General features: G+C 39.1%; 1 protein-coding gene across 2 annotated transcripts in view; it reads left to right on the forward strand.

Annotated features, from left to right (window-relative positions):
- Positions 1-8,041, forward strand: part of PTCHD1 (patched domain containing 1) — a 51,322-nt gene extending 43,281 nt beyond the window's left edge. For both annotated transcript variants that reach the window (XM_074968198.1, XM_074968191.1), the window contains one exon: positions 1,009-8,041. In XM_074968198.1, the coding sequence (XP_074824299.1) occupies positions 1,009-2,663 (1,655 nt within the window). In that variant the 3' untranslated portion in view covers positions 2,664-8,041. The remainder of the gene's footprint in view (positions 1-1,008) is intronic.
- The last annotated feature ends 16,759 nt before the right edge of the window (positions 8,042-24,800 follow it).

A 24,800-nucleotide genomic window follows, 5' to 3' on the forward strand; every position in this document is an offset into this window, starting at 1 on the left:
GTTGGCAGGTCACAATAGAGAGACCAAGGATTTAATGGGCATATAGGACAAAAGAACCAGAGACACAGGGAAAGCCATGCATTTTGCCAATCCTATATTTGTTCTGTGGTTAAACAGAGGATTTCAGTCTCCAGGTCTTTCAGTTCAGCTCTTTCATGAACACTATATTTATTTTAAGAGGTAATTAAATAAATTACAACATTTAGGGTTTGTTGAAAAATTAAATGGATCTGCATTTAGTTTTGCAAACTGTGTAAGTATACACATTAAAGTAAGGAAAATAAAGCATTATGTAGTTTTGTACATATAAGCTTGTTATAATCCTCATTAATTCTGCTTTTGTAAAATTTATTCATGCTTTTTTGTTTGCTACATTTCTATGATTTATCTTTTTTCTAGCCAGAGGATATGGCAAGGGACTGGGAAAGTCTGTGATTGATTCATCCAGCAAAACTCAACTCAGATACAGCATTCCTTCACTTTATTTTTTCCTAGTTTTTCAGCAAGAAGACCAAATAATGCCCAAGCTCTTCCGGTTCCTAATCACTTGTTCTAATCACTAGTCAGATCTCACCACCTTAAAACATTACAAACTTATTGAATTTCAAAGCATCCTCCATCTCAGGCGCTCTTGAAAACTAAAACCAATGTCTGAAAAAACAAGTATTTTACCTGGTTACACCCAACCCAGTAACACAGATGTGTGGAAACTCTAGTGAATTCTTTACAAAGACATTAGGCTTTCACATGTCAATCCTTACCAAAAATACATGATGAAAATACTTGGGTTTGCTAACGGCTTTTTTCATGATTAATGTGCTTCTGCAATTTACAAAATCTTAATATTTTTTATTCCACAAGATCTTTGCTACTTAAATTATAACTGGGGGCCAATTATAACTCCTTTGTGCCTTTTAGCATGTCCATGTTAACATTTTTCCATGCTGTTTTGCCCTTCCTGACTAAAAAGATACAGACCTTAAACACTTGCTTTGTTCTTTATTCTAGGTCATGGGTTATATGGGACTTTTGAAATGTTGTCCTCCTGGAGGAAAACTAGAGAAGACCAACATGTTAAAGAGAGAACTGCAGCTGTGTTTGCAGACTCCATGCTCTCCTTTTCTCTCACCACTGCCATGTACCTGGTCACTTTTGGAATAGGTGCCAGTCCCTTCACTAACATTGAAGCAGCTAGGATTTTCTGCTGCAATTCCTGTATTGCAATTTTCTTCAACTACCTCTACGTACTCTCCTTTTATGGTTCCAGCCTGGTGTTTACTGGCTACATAGAAAACAACTACCAGCATAGTATCTTCTGCAGAAAGGTACCAAAGCCAGAGGTGTTGCAAGAGAAGCCTGCGTGGTATAGGTTTCTTCTGACAGCCAAATTCAGCGAGGACACAACCGATTCAGAGGAAACAAATACTTACGAAAGTCATCTTTTGGTGTGTTTCCTCAAACGCTATTACTGTGACTGGATAACAAACACTTATGTCAAGCCTTTTGTAGTTCTCTTTTACCTTGTTTATATTTCCTTTGCCTTAATGGGCTACCTGCAGGTCAATGAAGGGTCAGACCTTAGTAACATCGTAGCAACCGCAACACGAACCATTGAATACACTACTGCCCAGCAAAAGTATTTCAGTAACTACAGCCCAGTCATTGGGTTTTATATCTATGAGTCAATAGAATATTGGAACACAAGCGTTCAAGAAGATGTGCTAGAGTATACTAAAGGGTTTGTGAGGATATCTTGGTTTGAGAGCTATTTAAATTATCTAAGGAAACTCAACATATCTACTGGATTGCCCAAAAAGAATTTTACTGACATGTTGAGGAACTCATTCCTGAAAGCCCCCCAGTATGCCCATTTTTCAGAGGATATCATCTTTTCAAAGAAGTACAACAACGAAGTTGATGTAGTGGCTTCTAGGATGTTCTTGGTGGCTAAGACAATGGAAACCAAGAGAGAAGAACTTTATGATCTCCTGGAAACCTTGAGGAAACTCTCTCTCACATCCAAGGTGAAATTCATCGTTTTCAATCCATCATTTGTGTACATGGATCGTTATGCCTCCTCAGTGGGAGCCCCCTTACAAAACTCCTGCATCAGTGCTTTATTTCTGCTCTTCTTCTCGGCATTCCTGGTGGCAGACTCTCTAATCAATGTCTGGCTCACTCTAACTGTTGCCTCAGTCGAATTTGGAGTCATAGGTTTCATGACCTTGTGGAAAGTGGAACTGGACTGTATTTCTGTGTTGTGCTTAATTTATGGGATTAATTATACAATTGACAACTGTGCACCACTGTTATCAACCTTTATCCTGGGCAAAGATTTCACAAGAACTAAATGGGTAAAAAATGCCCTAGAAGTGCACGGGGTAGCTATTTTACAGAGCTACCTCTGCTATATTGTTGGTCTGATTCCTCTTGCAGCTGTGCCTTCAAATCTGACCCGTACACTGTTCAGGTGCTTGTTTTTAATAGCATTAGTCACCTTCTTTCACTGCTTTGCCATTTTACCTGTGATACTGACTTTTGTGCCACCATCCAAGAAAAAAAGGAAAGAGAAGAAGAATCCTGAAAACCGTGAGGAAATAGAGTGTGTCGAAATGGTGGATATGGATAGTACCCGAGTGGTTGACCAAATTACAACAGTTTGACTTGCTTGTTTGTTGTCTTTTCACAGTAGGTCTTATTGAGAGAAAAGAGATCATTATTGACTAAATATTGGATTTTTGATTTTTCTTTTCCTAAACTAAAACCAAGAATAGCCAAAATGGTGGGGGGGAAGGGAAACTGTACATTAATTGGCCTCCATAACAAAGGTATTATTAGTGAAAGAATTTATACACACACACACACACAAAGAGTGTGAATTTTAGTCCCTTGACGTAAGATCTAATAAGGGAAGATCGGTTACTAAGAACTGTTCTGCCATCTCTATACTGCAGATACAGCTATTATTATTGCTGAGCCCAATCAAATTGAAAGGTCAACTGTCAAGGCTGAAGTAACGCTCAGTGTTCATCCGGAGGTAAAGGCTTTACAAACTTTCTGCACAGCAATAATTCAGCTCAATGAGTCAGCTCTGATAGGTCTTAGCCATCACATTGAACTTTTCTTTTCTCTTTTCCTCGAATGAAAACGGTCGTGCAAGTTTGTATAACAGAAAGCAAATTGAACTAGGGAAGAAGGCTGTATGCAGCAACCCGACACTTTCAGAACAAATTTGTGTTACAAATCATTTTCTTTTCTAAAAATACAGTTATTTTAAAATGTAATTCATCCCCAAGAACATTTTTAAAGTCATGGTTTTTGTAGCTGTTCCTTTTTAAAAAAACAAAAACAAAAAATGTCAGTGACTCTGGTATGGTAGAAGATGTACAATTCTATTTTATGAATGACTTGCTACTAGTTAAACAAGGGATCTGCTTTACCAACCGTAGTTTTGTTAGTACTGTACTAACATATGCCAGTGGCTCTAACAGCAGATAAAAGATGGTGTACTGAATACTTCAGCACCAAAATCCATGAAACAAGCCTCAAATACCTAATGTCACCAAGGAAAAGTGAATGTTAGGGCTCCTTTAATAAGAGTCTCTTTCAGGCCATTCACTCGTAATGCACACTAAGAGGATTAATGGATAGTTTTACATAATGTATAACTTAATCCCTCAATCTTCCTAGAGTAGCTGTAAAGCAATAGCCTTTACAGTTATGGGCTCTTCCAGGAGACAGCAGACCACAATGTGAGTTATATATTACAGTTCAAAGGTAGGACCACACTAACGGTATCATGTTTAACTGTCTCCCCAAAGAGCCTGTATCAAAGGGGCCTATTGAAAACACCACATTTTTTTTTTTTTTACATATCTGAATCTTTTTGGAGCATTCTGTTCTAAATCAATAATTATGTCAGCATCTGTGATGTGGAGTAATGTGGATAAAGAAGCATCCTCATCCCCACCCCCACTTAAGAACCACAGGACACTGTTGCGAGGTTTTATACCAACCAGTTAGACCCCCTTCTGGGAACATAGGTCAACTGACTTGGTTTTGCTAGAGCAGTCTAAGTTAGTCAACTAAAACCAGTAACATGCAGCTGGCTTTTGTGTGAGATGTTCGAGTGACTATTCTCTGTTAACATCTGTCCAGAGAGTAAAAGTACTTGAAAGTATTTCAATAACTGGGAAATTGTTCACTTAAATCATGGGTTGTGGAACTCAAACTGATGTTTTCAGGTGCTATGTGGCTTGGGCTAACTAGGGTGCTTTAGTTTCAGGAGGCTGCATGTGTTACACAATGATTAGTGCATCCATTGTAACGAATTGGTGGTTTGCCCATCACTGCCTAGCACCATGCTTTAGCACGAATTCAAAATGGCTCCCATTAGACACGTGTGAAATCCTCAGATTCCATTTTGTGAATTTTAATTTTCAAAGAGATATTGCTTACAAATTTTTGCTTAGCCAAAAATTCAGACCTTTTACCATGAAGCAAAGTTTGATGACTATCTAAGAGCAACTGGAAGCTCTAATGCAACTTCATTCTCGGCAGAAAAACTGTCAGACATTGTCAGACCTGTAGAAAGACAACAGAACCTGGGGATGGGTGGAAAGGTACTTTGGGGCGCGCTTGATAGCCTCCTTAAGGACCTGTTGTTTGGGGGTTTTGTTTTGTTTGTTTTTGATATGTTCTTTAGGCTCAAGCCTTGGTCTATAGTTTCCAGCCAGATGGGGGATGGGAAGAGATTTGGGAGCATAGAAAATCAGCTTTGTTTTGGTAAAAATTCAAGAGTTTTCCTATGATTGTCTACTCTAAAGTGTGATTCTTGTCTACCTGTTTCACTTCCACTTTCATTTTTTTCCACAGAACTCTAAGCACACTGTTGCTTTTTGTGAGCTGAACTTTGAGAGTCCTTTGAAAGGTCCAATGTTTCATATCTGTTTCTGAGCTTGATGTGAGTAAGTCTTTAAATTAGGTCCCCAAATGCGTATTTATTTCAAATTTTATGTGACAGTCATTACTGTCATTCAAACAACATTTAATTACCCTGCATTAGATCTGTTCAACAGATGGATAAATACCTATTTATTGAAGTTTAAAAGCTAGTGTAACTATCAGTAGATTTACCAACACACACTATTATAAACCTCTTTACATTTAAGTTAAATGAATAGCTGGGACTGTCTTTAAGTGCTCCTGAGGGAAGAGATGCTTGTAGCTTCATAGGTCTCTCATTAAATCTGAGTAAAGTGGGACATTTTGATATCTCCAAGAAAGAAGGCAAAAAAGAGTTAGAACACCTACTCTTTTGTCCCAAAATCTGCTGGAGGGAGGATGTTGAGGCAAAGTGTTATCACCCTGTTTTAGAAGGCCATCTTAGTTTAAGCAACCAGTTTCTGTCACACCCCTGAGTGATCCCTTGCCATGGGTTTCACTGTGTTTTTAACTGCAGTACAGAAGATCCCTTTTCTGGAAAAAAAAAAAAAAAAAAAAAGTTCAGTCAGTGTCTAATACTGGGTTTCTGTCAGGCACTGACCGAAAGTTAAATGAGATATTTTATTATCCTCAGATAAAGCTATTATTCTGACTTTTTGTTTTAAACAGGTATAAATATGATTACCCTTCTATTCAGAACATACATTACAAACATTAAAATTTCCATTTAATACCTTATTGTTCAGAGCAAATTTCTGATAATGGACAAGCATCTTAAAAAAAAAAAAAGAAAGAAAGAAAAGAAGAAAAACCAAAATGCATATGACCATCAAGTTCAGTCTAGTCTTTCTTGCAAGATTATTCCCTATGGTGGCTTAACATGAGTTCATTTTCAGTTTACAAGTATTCCATTCTGGGAAAACACTGAGAGAGAAAAACTGGAACATCTGGAATAACTTCACTGTAAACAGAAATTGGCCATGGCAGAATTTTCTGCCTAAAGCTTTATCAGAGAATTTTCTAGTTAGATTAAAATTAGAACTGTGAAAGCTGAGGAAAATCTATCTGGCACGGAACAGCTCCTTTCCCAAAAACAAAGAAGCTCAGTGAGGTCAGTTTTATGAGCCTAAAGGGAGAGTGCATCATGAAGCAGCTTGATATGTCTATGAAACATACCAGCATTTTCTTCAGATCTGAGAGCCTTCCTGATCCAGGGCTGAATTCAGACAAAATGGATGAAGAAGTGGCAGGCTGTAAAGTGACTGTTTGTCTTTTTAAATGCTGTTCTGGATTCAGTCTCCTCCTTCCTGCCAGTTGCCACATCCTACCCCAACCAAAAATTTGATTTCATTCGTTTAAAAAAAATAAAAGTTAAAGTAATGTCACAACCTGATAGTCCGTGTTAAGAATGATGCCCACATCCTTAAACAACAGAGAAGCAAAGCCCTCTGTTAAGGCTGAGTTCTACAAAAGGAAACACTCTAGTTATTTCTAGCTTTCAAATGTTAACAGATACATGGTTTCCTGTTTCTTAAAGTTTGAAAGTAGATAAAATTACTATGGGCCAAATCCTCCCACAGTAGGCCTTGTATACAGTTCTACTTCATGGGGATGTGGAGACTGGAAGTAGAAGGCATGGATAAAGAGTCCAGGCTCCCTGTGCTTAACGGAAGGGCTCCAGCTATTCTAGTGTGGATAGATTTTGGAGACCAGACTGAGGTACACATTGGGGAAAGTGTAAGCTGTGCTCCTTGCATTAGTGACTGTTGCAGGACCCCAACGATAAACCCACTCCCCACTTTTTTCAAGACTTTGCATAGTGGAGAGGATTTGTCCCCAAATATTTCCTGTATAGTATTACTTAGATATCAATACTTAATGCACTAAGTATCAGATGATACTATTATCTCCAAACAAGATGTATTTTCCCCCCTTTTCTTTTTATAAATACTTAAATTTGCTAATAAATATTTCTAGTGATAAAGTTATCTACCTTTGAATGTTATTAAATTAGGAACAGTATCTATTCATTTCAATTCCAGTCATGAAAACTGACTACCCACTATGTCTTTGGTGAAGCAGACTGGTAGCATCAGCAGGAAACGAACAACTAATCCACTTACCATAGGTGTACGTATTGGCCCTGATCCTGCATTCACCCACACACAGATGGACCCTTGTCCAACTGGGGCGCTGCACCGGCACAGGGGTCGACCCTCCTGACTCGGGTAGCAGGATTGGGGCCTTAGGTTTAAATTCTGGCAGAGCATTGCGTATAGGAACCCACCCATGAAATTCATTCACCGCAGGGCAGAACTCTTCTGATCCTATCCTTGCTAGAGCCATGGTAGAGGCTGCTCGGCAAGCCTTGCCTACTTGCAGATGCAGAGAGGCGCTCCTGACTGCTTACACTGAATCACGGGGCATGGCTCACATATTTTTGCAGATATTCCCCCTTATCCAGCAGTGGCACCTAGGCGTGCACACACACACATAACCCTACATAGTTTAGTCATGCTTCTAGCTGTTGCTACCTAAAGGATGGGTGCATAATGATGATTCATTTGCAAGCATATATTGTGTGGCCTTTTGGGAGGCACATATCTGTTAAACTTGAATTTGTCTCTGATAGTCTGCCTTCTAAAAATCTTCACAACCATTTGTTTGGGGGGGAAACAGATACAAAAAATTCTAGGTCATTTTGAATTTTCCAGCTCCAAGATATTCACAGGTCTTAATTCATGTGGTAAATTAATGTCTTGCAAAATTTCAGGTGATTTTTGGTTACTATTTTTGTATTAATTGAGGGAAAAAATTGTATAACAAATCTCAATGTACAGCCAATGCCTAAAATAAAATGTCTCTCTCTCGCGCGCACGCTCTCTGCTTCCTGTGCTCCCAAACTGCTGCAGAATCATATTCTGTCCCCTAATTGAGAAACTGATTTATCGGGCCAAATCTTAAAGCTGTGCACTAGGTTCTCCACGAGGGCCAGGTGGAGAAGGAATCTTCCCACAAGTCTGCACATTAACAGCAGAATTACTGAGCTCGGGTGGCTTTAGCGAATCTCTCTCACACACACACACACACACACACACACACACACTTTTCCTCCATTGGCCTTTTCATGCTATAAGTAGAGCCCTACCAAATTCACGGCCATGAAAAACAGGTCACAGACCATGAAATCTGGTCTCCCCCCAAGAAATCTGGTCTTTTCTGTGCTTTTACCCTATACTATACAGAATTTCATGGGGGGAGACCAGTGTTTCTCAAGTTTGAGGGTTCTGACCCAAAAGGGAGTTGAAGGGGGGTCACAAGGTTAATTTAGGGGGGTTGTGGTATTGCCACCCTTACTTCTGAGCTGCCTTCAGAGCAGGGTTCCTGGCCAGCAGCTGCTGCTCTCCAGCTGCCTATCTCTGAAGGCAGTGCTGTCACCAGGAGCAGCACAGAAGTCAGGGTAGCAGTACTGCAACCCCCCTAAATTAACCTTGTGACCCCCCTGCAACTCCTTTTCGGGTCAGGACCTCTACAATCACAACACTGTGAAATTTCAGATTTAAATTGCTGAAATCATGAAATTTATTATTTTTAAAATCCTATGACTAGGAAATTGACCAAAATGGACCATGAATTTCAGGCCCTACCTATAAAAGGCCCCCACAGCACATAGCCCAACAGCAGGACGGGGACATTCACTCTCTACGCAGGGTCCCCATTACTTGGTACAATGGAACAAAGACAACTCCACAGCAGGCAGGTCCCTCCATGTTCATAGGATTAGCCCTTTAAATATAAACAATAATATTATTCCTTTGCCTTAGCCAATTCCTGCAGCAGAATTCCTGCCCAACCGTGATTTTAACCAATTATTTAACATAAAAATCTGGAGATAGTTGCAATTTGTTTGAGTGGCTCAAAATGCAGCGTTATCTTGATGGCCTGAACAATGGTACCACCATTATTGCCAAAAAGACTGCTCTTAAAATCTTCCTTACCAACATCCCCAGACCTGAGAGATACACTCCACCTGACATTTGATAACACAGAGGACATCAAGGCAGATCCCTGTCCATTCACAGCTGTGAATTCTTCCTGTGCATGTCTTTCTTCCCTCTCTCACACACACAGGCCAGTCATTGATTTGTAAAGCATTGTCATTTAATGTATGTGGCCAGATTTTCAGAGGGCCCAGCTCCCATTTACACATCTAGATGAAACGACCAGGGAAGCCGCTGAGTTCTTTTTCAAATCTGCCCAGTAATTACCACCTTTATTCACCTTCCCTCCTTTTCCTACTCAGAGCCTCCCACCAATACTGGAAAGCCAGAAGCCAGCTTCCCTCCGTGCTTTCCCTGAGCTGATTGTCATTCCTTGAGGTCCATTTGGACCGACTGCTTCAGAACTGAAGTAAACAATTACACTGAGTGACAAGTGTGTTAGTAGCAGTTGCTGTGTCACATCTGGGTGCAGCAATCAGCTGAAAAAAATGTCTACTCAAAAGAGCAAGTGAGCCGGACACAAGCCTAAGACACAATGAGAAGCAGGAAGTCTGGGAGCTGCAGAGGGTTTGACTGCCAGAGTTTTGCTCTTGGACACTTTAATTTAAATGGAGATTGTGAGTCTGGAAGTCAAATGTCAAATTCAGAGATAGATTGTCAACTTAGTTACCACTGCTGCTCTAGTCCATTTCAATAATTCTTTATCAAATTATCTTAAAATCTAGATTTTTATGCATCGATAGCATAAATTCTGGCTGTAACAAAAAAAACCATTGATTTTCTGATTGCTAATCTAATGTAAGAGAGGCTACAACATCTTTCAAGAACTCAAGGAACAAAATTTTAGTACAGTGCTAATGTGTATCTCCCGACAACGTTACCAAGAGCTGTGTGACTAATTCTCCATGCATGTAACTGACTAATAATACCTTTTTTAAATGTACTAATATATTATTCCTGAAACACACAGTCCTGCCTATAGTTATATCTTTAGGAGGTAGGCACATTGGATCTGATTTTTAAATAAGTGAGGTGTGCAGTTGTGCAAAAATGACATGTCCACATTTCATGTGCAATTCCTATGTTAGGGCATGCAAATCAGATAGTTTTAACTACAAATTATCATAATTAGTCACTTATGCAATTACCTGATTTGCATGAGCAATTGCAGTAACTTGCACACATAAACAAGGCGTAAATTTCCTGTGCACATAGAAACACCTGTGTGCTAACACTTGCACTCACCATTTAAGGATGTGCAAGTGTTAGCATTTGCATCTAGAGAACTCATTAGAAAGAACTGGGTTTATTTTGTTAGTGAAAATATGAATACTTGCTGGTGTTAGATAACAAGCTCGTGCACAAGTGTTCCCTTTGTAGCAGGTGTTTGTGTGTGGGAAGTAGAGATGCATAAGAAATTTTACACACACACACACACACTCACACACACACACAGAGGTGCTGGTATAGGTCCAGCTTAAAGTTTACCCCTAAAGGAGATAAAGAGTTGTATAGCTAAAGAGCTATCTTGCCATTTGTCATATGCTATGTGTATATAACCTTGTAGCATAAAGGTATGCAAAGTATTCCATAAATGTTCTCTTTGGCCATGTGCACTACACTTTGTGTCTGAGTTGAGCAGGCATAAATGTTCCCAGAAAGCAAATTTCAAAGTTGCATCAGTGAGTTTGCATAGAATCAAAATTTTAAATGTATACGTATAAAGATTTGTGCCAGAAGTATTTGAACACTGTCCAACCAGGGAACAGAAGCAATACCATGTGACTTATCTGACCTATCACAAATGAACAATCTAGGAATAACAAATGCCAAATATTTACAGAGCACTGTTCACAATCAAGCTATGGACAGTTATAAATAGTGTTAAAAAAAATCAGTCAAATGCTTTCACAAAGTGACTACATTTGAGAATATACCAATGTGTTTGCTGATACTATAAACAAAAGTGGTTAAACTTGTCAGATAAATTATTTAACAACCAAATGTCCAACAAATACATATGCACTTTATGTAATATTTATACATACACACACACAGATTGCAGTATGAAATGTTAAATACATTTCAGCCCATATGCCCAACTCAACTCAGGCTGATAAGAGTAGCAGGAACAGCCAATCCAGCAATACATTTGAGTGTTGGCTGGCAAAGCTACTTTAGTGGCCTTGAAAGCAGTAATGAATCAGCACAGGGGGAGCAACAGGGAAGCTGTCAAGGAGTTCAGGAAAAAAGAAGCTGGATGAACAGATGCACAGCCAGAGGTGTTGAGGAAGAAATAAACAGACTATCAAGTGACCAAGACAGAAATGGTGTAGAAGCTGTTGAGTTTGAAAGAGAAAGGATGCATTGGTGAGCAGATGGAGATAGCAGTATTGCTTGAGCGTGTGTGCAGGATATGGAGCTGGAACATATATTAAGATTACCTAACATAATTTATACAGTAAAAAAAAGTCTATAATTCCATCTCTTATTTGTACTGGTAACTATAGAAGATGGTCCAGCTTGACTCTCATTGTATGTGGCATCAAATTTCACAGCTGCCTATATAAATAACATATATAAAATCAAATCAGAAGTAGACTTAACATCCCTGAGCTTTTGGGTAAAATATGGAATCTCAGAATCGGAACCCAGATCCAGAACTAAATTCTGGAGAACTCAAAACAGAACTCCTCACTGATATTTATAACATAATTTGGAATGAAAAAACATTTTCATTTGACCCTTTGGGTCAAAACTCATTGGCCAATTATTCCCTTTCAAAATGTCTGTATTCTAATCATTGAATGAGAGAGAAAGAGAGAGAGATTTAGAATCCTAGCAAAAGGATTTTTATTTTATATGTATAAAGAATTATTGAGGATTATAAATTCCAAAGAAGCAAATGACTTAACATTTTTAAAACCTACATCTTCCCTATAAAATATTCATGTGTTGGATGGTTTTGGTTTTTTTTAAATGTCATCAATCTTTTTTCGTGCTCAAAAGTGAATCCATGTGGTACATTACCTGTCACAGGAAGTGGGAAATGTCAGTTCTCTCAGAAGATTCTTGAGTCAGGATCATCTGCAATTGAATTTCTCTCTTTTTTTTTCTTTTTTTTTTTTTTCCCTTTTTCTTCTTCTCAGCGTGTTATTTATTGATCAGATTGTGAGCTGTCCCAGCATTGCCTATTCACACCACTATACAAATCAACATACCGTGACTCTTACTGTGACTTTTGAATCTCTCCATCTCTGCTGATTGCTTCACCTGTTCTTACTGTGAGCGTCCCTACTGCAACTCCCAGGGGAAGTCAGACACTGTGCTGCTCTCATGCCTCTGATATGGGTAACTAACACTGTGAAGCTCACTTGGGTTATTCTGGGGAACTCTTCAAAGCCGTATGTCCAATACACACCTTGTTATTGTTTATTACCCATGTACATGCATATGTAGTTTCTAGACAGATACTAGACTATTATCATGCGGCACTAGCAGAGGAATGGAATACAAAACAAAAGAGGTGATGCTACTTTAGCTATTTGTTAGACACATCTGAAATACCTTGTGCAGCAATGAGGGAAAGATCACTGCCTTGCGGACAGTGACAGCCAAGCCTGAAGAAACTGGTTTATAAGGAAAGGTTAAAGGAACTGGGCTTGTTCTCTTTGGGAAAAGAGAAACTTGAAGTTGATGTAATAAGAGATTTCAAGGCTTACAAAGTTCATTTCCGCCTCCCCTGCCCCCTGGTATGTAGTTCAAAAACTAAGGTACTGAATGTATGGAATGAAAATATATAAGAATATTTAGAGATAGGTATTTCACAGAAAGGATAACAAACACACGTTTGAAATGGGTAGTTGACAGGAAAGACAAGTGACATGGAGACAAAAAGTGAAATCAAGAAACACCTAGATTTATTTTAGAGAAGACAATAGAAGAGCATTATGTAAAAGCCAAGCAGAGAAGAAGCATTCAAATATACTCACAGCCCTGAACAAATCTTCAGGTGGTCTGTTCCATCAGCTTGCTGAAAATAAGGTAAGAATTTTAAATTATTGATTTTTACAGCCTACCTCACTTTAAACTGGGGGACTGGGGAGAGAGAAAAATGTAAAACGTGACTGGGGAAATTCTTTTCAACAAATAACTCTTGGTGATTAATTAGCTGCAAGTGAAGAGATGAAATTTAAATATACTTAAAACTAAAAGACCAGAAATTCAGCTAGTACAAATCAGTATATCTCCATTGGAACTATGAAGATTTACGCTGGCTGAAAATTTGGCTTTCTATGTTAAAAAATCAGTTCCTCCTTCACTTAGCTGCCAAGGGCTGAGTGTACAGTTACTGGTTTCTCCTCTATAGTTGGTAGTATCTCTTAACATTGACTGGAACAGTTGGAAGTACAAGAAACGCATCCCTATAATACCTCAGTGGGTAGGAGACCATCAGCTGTTGAAAGAGAAGCAACCTGAGCCCACTTGGAAGTGCAAAAGGCCGTTAGTTAACCTTTTGTTTAAAAAAAAATGAAAACATATTTTAAAGGAAACTATTTTTAAAAGTGTTCTTTAAAAAACTTACAAAAAAACCCAGCTGTGTCTTTCTTTAACTTGTATAATGTTTTATAAAAGCAGTAACAGAGACACCTGTACTGGATGCCTGCACATCTCTAGCACTTAATGGCACTCAGCCTTTGGCTTCATACCTTGCAACCCAGCTGAGAGTCATGTGACAAGATTTTGTTCTCACAGTTGCTTGCTGAAAAAAACTTTATTTGTCTGTGAACAAGTATTTACATGCATGAATTAGTGTATTTGCACTACAAGTGCTCACCCACATATCCTACATTTACTGGGTTTGTGTGTTTGGAAAAGAGGGTGTCAGAGACAGGAAGAGAATAGGAATTTGAGAAAAAACATTTTTAAAACGAACAAAGGCCCAGATTTGGAAAGTGGCATCTGATTCAGGTGCATGAGTTTTAGGTATCTAACTTCATGTACCTATGGCCTGATTGTTAAAGGTGTTGAACACTCACAAATCCAGCTGAAGTCAATGGGAACCTGGTGTTTTCTGTACTTCTGAAAATCAGACTATGGCAAGTACTACTGCTGGCTGGAAAACATTTTTCCCATGGAAAATATCAACAAACATGAAAAAAATTGCTTTCTTTGAAATTTTCAGCAGAAATTTTTGACTTTTCTATAAAATACCTGAAAACCAACAATTTTCAGATTTCATCCTTCCTGTTTTATGATCAAAAAAATAAAATTTTTGAGGAAACGGACACATTCTGCTGAAAATTTCATTTGGTCAAAACCCCAATTTTCCATGAAGAAAAAAAAGTGTTGATGGAAAGTTGTCTACCAACCCTTTTGAGTACCCAAAACTTGAGGCACCCAAAATCAGTGGACATTTTCCTTAAAAGTGGCCTAAATAAACACAACTGAGTGATCACTCATCATGAGCAATTAAGAGAAGCTAAAGGTAGGTAGAAAGGGGATGTCACTGCAGAAGAATCTCTGTTCTGAAGTCATTTCTTAAATGTTTCAGCCCAAGCCATGGAGCAAGGTGCTTGCAGTGTGGCCAGATATTAAGGCAGTTGCGGAATCAGTGTCTAGATAGAACTGCCCTATGGAACAACCTCTAAGTGTATGTAGTTCTGTGGTAACAAGGATACCCATCAGGTTGATTTCAAGATGTTGCTGGAAGGAATGATAGCCACCAGCCCTAACTCCATCAACAGGGAAAAACAGGAGGGGGCAGGGAGCACAGAAAGCAGCAGTATCAGTCAGGAAAGGGGAGGCCCACAGCGACAGTAATTAGCTGGTGTGAATGTGACAAGAGAGAACTGAATGCAGACAGCCAATAAATCTAGGTTACAGCTTTCTCTATTCCTCAGTAAGGAAAGAGTCCAGCTATTTAAAAATCTGGGCTCCACCATTTGTTACCAAATATTCATACTTGTGCAAAAAAGGACAAGAAAAGCTTTTCAAAGTCCTAAAATTTCTTAGACTTGTTTACCTCCTGCTACTGTCTCTCTCACTGAAGTAGCTCCAACTAACTCTCTTTCTCTGTCTCAAATCCTCAGTTATTTCTTTAGGTACTACCATAGCTCCTATTGATATGTTAGGTCATCCAATAAGCAAACATAAACCATAGCACATGATCTAGCTGACCATGCACAGAGCTCAAATAGCAAATAACAAAAACTGATTGCTTGAAAGAGCACTTGCTACATACAGCTTGCAAACATTCCAGAGGTCCACGTTTGCTCATAAAACTGTTCTTTTAACAATTATGAATAATGAACAAATCTGTAGAAATGAGAATCTATTTGTGGGCAATTTGCTTATAAAAAATAGGCCAAATAAAATGAACAAATAATTTTCCCAACAAATAATTTCACTATGTCTAATTGTGAAGATAAAGTATCTCTGTTCAGATCCATCTAAAGAGAATGCTGGCAAGATGTACAGAATACATAAAGAAGAAAGAAAGAATGCATATGATTCCAGCGTACCTCTTTAGAACCTGGCAGTTGACCTTCCCGGGCTGAGAATAATGAGCTGTTTGGATGACTAGTACTGCATCCAGTGGCTGATTGTATTTTCCCCCCCAAAAAAATGTAATCCAACTCTGCTAAAGAGTGCCAAAGATAAATATTGGCCATGGGAGGCTTCGCCATTAGCATCCTTTCAAGGAGCATGAAAAAGAATCAGAACATTGTAATCAAATGAATTTGTGATAGCTCTTCACTTTGAATTTCTTTAGAGAAGGTTTTTTAAACCATTGCTGGGGGGGGGCGGGGGGGGAGGGAGGGGAGGGATCCGAAATAAAAATGTTTCAAAGCCCAGAATTTACTTTAATATATTTTTCCTTACAGACAAACTGTCCCCAGCCCCGTCTTCTTTTTCTCTTATGAAATTCCCAGTCTTCAGCTATTGTGGCTCAATAGCTCCCCTAACACACTTTTGCAATTGTAAGCACTCAGGGGTTCCACTAAAAGGGTGGCTGGATGCAGCTTCAGGACTAATTGTATCCTACAAGGTATAGAATTATGCACCAACAGCTAAAAGGACACAATTACAAGTTGAACTATTGTGACACACACTGTGTAATGTCATACAATCAAATGCAATGTTTAGTAAACATAAACCTCTTTGTCATTTTGTATTTATTTATACAGGTTTAAAAAATAAAGCACACATTTAAAAAATATAATTTCTCTACTGTATCTCTGTAATAATATGCACTTTTCTGAGAGGCTGAAAGATGGGGCAAAGATGAGTTTGAGAAACAGGGAATGACTATTAGATTGCATTAAACTGAAAAGAGAATATTTTCATTCAGCACCCTGCCATACCTTCTCTGGGGGCTGTTTCAACCTACCATGCCAAATAAGAATTGGCTTGTTGAGGAACCAAAATTCTACTGATTAGCGAGACCTTAACTAGGTCATCACATAGAAGAGTGCAATGCTCCAAAGAAGCTGTTATGGTCCATTGGGTTGATAAAAAAAATACTGAAGAGCTTATAAAGTTAGATTCCCCCTTCTGCTACACAGCACATGTGGGAGTAAAAGGAAAAGAAAATGGATTGAAAAGCTGTGAAGCTAGTGGACAAGGAGACACATCATGACACACTCCTTCCCCTTCCCATAAGCCAGTGGAAGTCACTCTGCAAGGACACCAAATGGTGGGCCGCCTGGAGGTTTGAGGGAATATTATGGCTTCATGAGGATGAACTTGGGGAAGAGCATGTATGTAAGTGTTTGCAGGAATCTGGCCTTAACTAAAATAAAATTAACCACAAAGAAAGGAAATTTAGAGTTGACTCCTTTATAAATCTCCTTCCATTACTCATCCCTTCAAATGCAAATATTGGCATGGGATTTGATATATAGTGGCCACCACTAAACAAAATAAATCATTATTTGCCAGTGGTTGCCATACAGTTTTTGAGAGGCCAATTTTTTTACCTATTCTTAGAATAAGGCCATGTCTACACTACTACTTATGTCAGCAAAACGTATGTCATTCAGGGGTGTGAAAAAACACCCCCCAAGCAACATAAGTTACAGTGACATAAGGGCCGGTTTGGACAGTGCTATGTTCACTATCTATGTTGGCTTAATAAGACTAAAATAAAGAGCTCTTTCGTAGCTGGTATTTTCTCCCTGCAAAGATACTTACAGTAATGAAGTCACCTCTCAGTCTTCTTTCTGATAAACTAAATCAATTAAGTTCACTATCAACCATTTTCTCCAGCCCTCACATTATTTGTGTGGCTCTTTTCTGCACTCTCTCCAATTTTTCAACATCCCTTTAAAAATATGGATGCCAGAACTTATGCAGTATTCCAGTATTTGTCTGGACAATGCTATATACAGAGGTAAAATCACCTCACTACTCCTACCCTATTTGTATATCCACGAATCATATCAGCTCTTTTTGCCACAGCATTGCACTAGGAGCTCATGTTGAGTTGATTGTCCACTCTGACCCCTAAATCCTTTCCAGAGGAACTGCTTTCCTGGAGAACGGTCATTGTTCTGTAGGCATGGCCTGCATTCCTTGTTCCTCGACTTATAACTTTGGATTTGGCTTCATCAAAATGCATCTTGTTTGAATGGGCCCAGCTTACCAAGTGATCCAGATTGCTCTCTATAACTGCCCTGTCTTCATCAGTAGTTACTGCTCTGCCAATCTTTGTGTCATCTGCAAATTTTATCAGTAGTGATTTTATATTTACTTCCAGATCATTGATGGAAATAGCATTGGGCCTGGTATGGACTCCTGCAGAACCCCAATAACACCACCCCCATTTAATGATGATTCGCCACTGACAACTATTTTTAGATTCATCTGTTAACCAGTTCTTAATCCATACACTCATGTGTTTTGTTGATATTGCATAATGCTATTTTTTTTTCAGAATGGCATGCTGTACTATGGCAGGCGCCTTTCATAAGTCTATCAACCAAACGTACAGTCTCATCAAAGAATGAAATCAGATTAGTTTGACAAGATCTATTTTCAGTGTTGACTGGCATTAATCATATTCCTATCCTTTAATTCTTTATTAATTGAATCTCATATAAGCTTTTCCATTATTTTGCTAGGATGACCTACAGTTACCCAGGTCACCCTGCTTGCCCTTTCTCAATATTGGCTCAACATTACAACTCTTCTAGTCTTCTGGAATTTTTCCCAGTAATCCAAGATATTAAACATTAATAACACTGGGCCAGAGAGCTCCTCAGACAGATTTCAGGAGCTCTTGGGTGCAAGTTATTGGGGACTTTTGATTTAAAAAATGATTATCCATAGCAGATTTTGTCTAACATCCTCCTTGGTTACTAATGGACTGGAAAGTACTACATCAGATACGAGTATATCATCCTGATTCTTTCCAAATACAGAACAGAAATATTTATTGAATATTTCTGCCTTTTCAGCATCATTATTCACAGTACTACCACATCCATCTAGTAATGGTCTATACCACTGTTATTTCCTTTGTTTCTGATATACTTTAAAAAAACTTGTCCTTGGCCCTGCCAAATATGGATTTTTCCCTGCTGTCTTTAGCTTCCCTTATCAATTTTCTATACCTCGTTACTTCTAATTTATTCTGATTGCAGTCTGCTTCCTCTTTTTTCCATATGTTATTTTTTTTCCACTTTCCTTCTTAATCAGGATGGGCTTTTAACCAAAGTTATTTCTCTTTTTCAACTGTGGATAGACCAAAGAGCTATCTATTATCAGAAATCCCTTCCACATGTAGGTACTTTTAGATAAGGATGTTGAGAAAAGGGGGTTCTGTGCAAGGATCAGGGGGTGAGGCTAAGAAGAGAAAATGAGGATTGTGTGCAAGGAAGCCCTGTGTTAGGGAGACTGGGCTTTGCCTCTGGGACTGGAATGGGGAGCACAATCCCTCTGCAAAACATTAGAGCTTGAACAACTCCCCACAGAGCTGCTGAGGGAGAACAGACAGGTATGCAGGAGGAGTCATTAAAGTCCAGAAACATCAGTGCTTATAAGTGACCCCCCTTGACTCCATCCATCCACCTATTTATCTAGCCCCAGTCTTTCCAATATAGTCCTTCTCCCCACTCAGGACAGTGCACCTACTGTTTCCCCATCTGCCCCTTCCCAATCATCTCTATCCCTTCACAGCTCTGCTCACCCTCCTCCCAAGCTGCCTCAACCCCAGAAAGAAGCACTGTGGGAAGTCACCACTGTGTCTTGATGCTTGAGGAGACACTTGACATGTGTGAGGAGAGCACGGAGATGTGAGGGGTCACAGAAGAGTCAGTGAGTAAGTGAGAAGTTGAGGCCGAGAGCAGGGAATGGGGGAGGGGAACATCTGTATTCCTCTATCCATCATCTCCTCACTTCTAGAAGAAAAACAACGAGAAGTCCCTGTGGCACCTTAGAGACTAGCACATTTATTTGGGCATAAGCTTTCGTGGGCTAAAACCCACTTAATCAGATGCATGGAGTGAAAAATACGGTAAGCAGTATAAATATTACAGCACATGAAAAGATGGGAGTTGCCTTACCAGTGCTAACGAGGCCAATGCAATCAAGGTGGACGTCACCCATTTCCCAACAGCTGACAAGAAGGTGTGAGTATCAGCAAAGGGAAAATTACTTTTTGTAGTGACCCATCCACTCCCAGTCTTTATGCAGGTCTAATCTGATGGTGTCCAGTTTGCAAATTAATTCCAGTTCTGCAGTTTCTCACTAAAATCTGTTTTGGAAGTTTTTTGTTGAAAAAATGCCACTTTTAAGTCTGTTATTGAGTGTCCAGGGAGACTGAAGTGCTCTCCTACTGGTTTTTGAAAGTTACAATTCTTGACATCTGATTTGTGTCCATTTATTCTTTTACGTAGGGAATGTCCGGTTTGGCTATGTACATGGCAGAGGGGCATTGCTGGCACATGATGGCATATATCACATTGGTAGATGTGCAGGTGAACGAGCCCCTGATGGTGTGGTTGATGTGGTTAGGTCCTATGATGGTGTCCCTTGAATAGATATGCGGACAGAGTTGGCAACAGGGTTTGTTGCAGGGATTGGTTCCTCGGTTAGTGTTTTTGTTGTGTGGTGTGTAGTTGCTGGTGAGTATTTGCTTCAGGTTGGGGGGCTGTCTGTAAGAAAGGACTGGCCTGTCTCCCAAGGTCTGTGAGAGTGAGGGATCCTCCTTCAGGATAGGTTGTAGATCCTTGATGATGCGCTGGAGAGGTTTTAGGTGGGGCCACTTCCACCTTAATTGAATTGGCCTCGTTAGCACTGACCCCCCCCCACTTAGTAAGGCAACTCCCATCTTTTCATGTGCTTTAATATTTATACTGCTTACTGTATTTTTCACTCCATGCATCTGATTCAGTGGGTTTTAGCCCACGAAAGTTTATGCCCAAATAAATTTGTTAGTCTCTAAGGTGCCACAAGTACTCCTTTTCTTTTTGCGGATACAGACTAACACGGCTGCTACTCTGAAACCTGTCAATAGTTAAGGCTGTAGCAGGGTTTCTGGTTAAAGCCCAATTTTCAAACCTCTTTGAAATCCACATGCATCATTAGATTGGCTTTAAATCTGGCATGGCAATTCAGGGTCTGGGATAGTTTTTGTGAGCCAAGTCTGCGATCATTTTCTCAAGGACCCACCAAACTTTGTGTGATTTTAAAATTAAAACCTTTGCACACGGGTAGGAGGAAGAACCTAAAACTGACAGGACTGGGCTGCCCCGTGTGTGAGCTAATATCCAGCATAAGCTCTAAAATTTACAAAAAGAAGCTAGTTATTGGAGCTGGTTTTGTGTTCTGGAGAGCCCAACACCACAATGACTGAACATCTGGGTTCTACTGGGCCTAAGCACATAGTCATAATGAATAATTTATCTGATGAGTTTGGACTCTTTTACTGTTCATAGAATATCTACAAGCAGATCAGTTTTCTCAAATATACTCAAATTATTTAATATTATTTAACAAAATTTTGATGAATTTTTTTAACTCTATGGATTAACTGCAGTCATTCTTTCCAAGTGTATGCTTGTGAAATTCACTGCAGTGAAGAGATGTATACCACTTACAAGGCTTAAGTAGGACATACATGGTGCATAGGTCTGGTGGGGGGGTTACTGCATAAAGGTGAAATTTACATCCAATTTTACATCTACTTGAGCTGTGTTGTGTAGTTATGATTGGTCATGTAAGACACAAGATTTTGTTTCTGTTCTCTGTCTGGGACCCCAGTCCTGCAAGGGTCTGAGCTTTCTGGGGCCCGTCCAGCAAAGCCCTTAAGAATGTGTTTAATTTGATGCATATGTAGTGTCACTGCACTCAATGGGATTACTCATATGTTTAAAGTTAAGCTAATGCAGAAGTACTTCGCTGGATCATAAACAGGCGCTCCGTACCTAGAAGGACTGAGCCCTGAATGCGCATGTGAACATTTCTAGTGCAAATACCCACATATTTGAATTTCCACAAGTACTTGCACATGAGACTTGGAAACTGACTTTTCTGGACCATTCATAGCAGTTCACTTCAATTTCACTAATGTTCACAAATATTAAAAGGGACATGAACATGATCCAGGGGGATACGTTTTAAAATTAATTTGCACAGAAAATGTTTAATGTTGAATTTTTTCTTCCAATCACCTCCTGCAAGGATCCAAATTTCAATTCTCTTTCCCCACAGCTGACGTCTTATCCTACTCCCATTAGAGTCAATGGGCATAATTTACCATTGCACTGCATCATGTGTAGTCATTTGCACTTGCTCTGTACAGGAGTAAATGAGGACAAAAAGCTCAGGGCAATGGTGAATCTGGTCCAATGGGAGTTTTGCTGTTGACTTCAGCAGAAATAATGTAAGGCTCCTGCCTGTAAAATAAAGGGCTAGTCCAAAGGGGCTTATAAGGTTTCCTGCCATTTCATTCTAGCATAAAAAAATCCATCTTTATATTCTCCATGTAATGTACAGATAATTGCACTATTCCTTTAGTAGAACATTAGTGAGCACTTTCCCTTGAGGTTGATGGTAATCTATACACTAGCCAACAGGAGGAGCTTTCATTTGACTCTCTCCTTTAGAATTGTCTGAGATGAGAAAAATCAAAGTTGTCTCTTCCAGGAGATTTTGGGTGGCCAGTGAACATTATAAAGGTGAACATTATGAAATACATGTGCTGCAATTAGTACTTCACAGCAGCACCTGCTGTATTATATGCTTAATATATATCAGTCCATTAAACTCCTCATCATATTCTTTCAGAATATCTTTTGCAACCTTTTCAGTAGATAAGTTAGATACCCTGTATTCAGGAGTTAACGTTATACAAGCTGCATTACCTGCATTTACAGAATGCTCTTCAACCCAAGCACACTTGGGACCACCTTCTTTCTCTATTTCAACCTTCCAGAAAAAGTCATTTCCAAATGTCAAGAACACATTGATCCAGGGAAGAATGTCACTTGGAAGAGGCATGCTTTCTTTACAAGAAACCAGATGTCAGCTGAGACCACTGATCATTCTGTTACCAACCTATCTATTAAAGTTAAGTCATGTAAATCTGAATAGTGATTAGTTGGCCTAATTACAGTCAGGAGTTTGTTTGTGGGAGGAGGGGTGTCTCGGACAAAAAAAGGAGGGAAGGATGGGGAAGATCAGAGAAAAGGAAGAAGAGACTGAGGGGAGAAAAGATACTAAAAGAACACAACAGAAATAAAAAGACAAGATGGGAAACAGGTGCGATAGAGGGAAAGAAAAAGACAGAAACTACATTAGAGACAAATGTTTGGGGAAAACCAGAAAGAAAGAAAAAAGAGAAAAGATGTACCACAATATACTCTCAATGGAAAGAAAATAAGAGTGAAGGAAAGAAAAAAGGAAGAAGAAGGAAGAAAAATACAAAGGAAAAATGGTAAGTTCAAAAACAATTACCACTTAAAAGAAAGTGTAATGTCAAAATCCCAGGGGTGAAATCCTGGCCCTATTGACGTCAATGGGAGGATTGCGCTAACATTTAAATCTCTACCTGAAATCAAAGCTATGGGTCCTTGCATGTGTGTATATCTCACCGAAGTCAATAAGAGTTGTGCGCAAAAGGACAAAATGTGAACGTATGCCTTTTTTGGCATAGAAAATGTAAACATACTGTTCTTTCCTCACCTGTACTGCTTTGCTGTCTGATTATTTGTGGCCTACGATACCCATTTGTACTCCCTCTCCAATGATGGCTTCAAGAGGAAGAGAAGGCAGAAAGCACATATTGTCTGTGCTGAGCACAGAATCATTAATAGACCCAGCAGCAGCACCACAGCAATCTCAGACAACTGGTCCACTAGCCTTGAGTCAGCTCTTCTGTGCTTTTTGCCTGCTGCTTGCATAATTGACCACATTTTACTTATTTATTTTGTCCATAAATACTGTTCTCAGCTGAAAAGTGTTGCAAACTCATTCACATTTCATGAATTCACAATGGGTCTTCTGCAATGTATCTGTGAAGAAAGAAAAAAAACTAAAACAAAACTCTTTTTCCCCTAATTTTCAAAGGACAGTGACAAATGTCTGAATAACTGAAAATGATTCAACTATTTCATCCTTCAGATTTGCAGCTTTACCCACGTACAATGTCAATTCAAATGGCTGGAATATTACACCATGACCCCTGGAGCTAATGCATATCCAGCACATGCACTAGATCAGTGTCTTTCAACCTGTGGTCCATGGACCACTGGAGGTCTGCAAACTATGTTTAAGGGGTCCACAAAAGGTTGTCATTACTATAGAACAGTTATTTTCAACCTATGGTCTAAGGACAGGTTTCAGAGTAGCAGCCGTGTTAGTCTGTATCCGTAAAAAGAAAAGGAGGACTTGTGGCACCTTAGAGACTAACAAATTTGTTAGTCTCTAAGGTGCCACAAGTCCTCCTTTTCTTTCTATGGTCTAAGGACTCCCTGGGAATCCACAGACCATGACTAAGATTTCCGAGAAGGCCCATACCTCCCTTTGAAATATTTTAGGAGTCTACAAATGAAAAAAGGTTGAAAACCAGTGCCTTAGATGTCTCTGGTCTGATGAGTCGCAGTGTGGTAAGGAACAACATTGCAAAGTAAGTGTGTTCAGAACAAGGATTCAAAGTTACTGTTGCATTGACATAAATTAAAGACAATAACACCTCTCAGTGTAACCCTTTCTAAGTGTATTACCAATATACTCAAAAACACAACAGTTTAGATTTTCAAGGCTGATTTGTTAATGAGAAGGGCTAGAAACTTTTTTTTATTTTTATAATAGCTTAGTTCTGAGGCAACCCAGCAAAATCTGCAGGAAGTCTCCAAATCTGTGAACTTCACTATTTTTTCCTTGTTTGGGGTGATGATAAGATAGATAAAATGCATACATATCAACTGGTGGAGAAGACTGGTTTTCACCTTCTTATATAGTGGGCGCAGTTTTACACTTACAATTAGTTGTGACTACAAATATTTGAGGGTGCAAATTATAGTATTGAGGTATGTACCTATCTGCCTATGCAATCAGGTAGTTAGATATGTAAATAACCCAGTTTGTGCCTTGTGTTGAGAAGGCAGTGTTGAGGTCCCTTTAAAATCAAGGCTTTCAAGCACAAATTAATGAAAGGAGGAGGACTTGACTCTATGCTTACACTATAATATCCTCAATGATATTTCACAAAGATGCTCACTAAGTAGAGCGACCATTCATATTTAAAGAAAATAAATAGCAACTGAATGAAAAATACAGAACAAGATTTATTTTTTCCTAATACAAATTCATATATTTGAATCACATTGTATCCTGTCATGATTACTA

This window comes from Natator depressus, chromosome 1 (assembly GCF_965152275.1).
Source record: "Natator depressus isolate rNatDep1 chromosome 1, rNatDep2.hap1, whole genome shotgun sequence".
In the NCBI taxonomy this organism is placed as follows: domain Eukaryota; kingdom Metazoa; phylum Chordata; order Testudines; family Cheloniidae; genus Natator; species Natator depressus.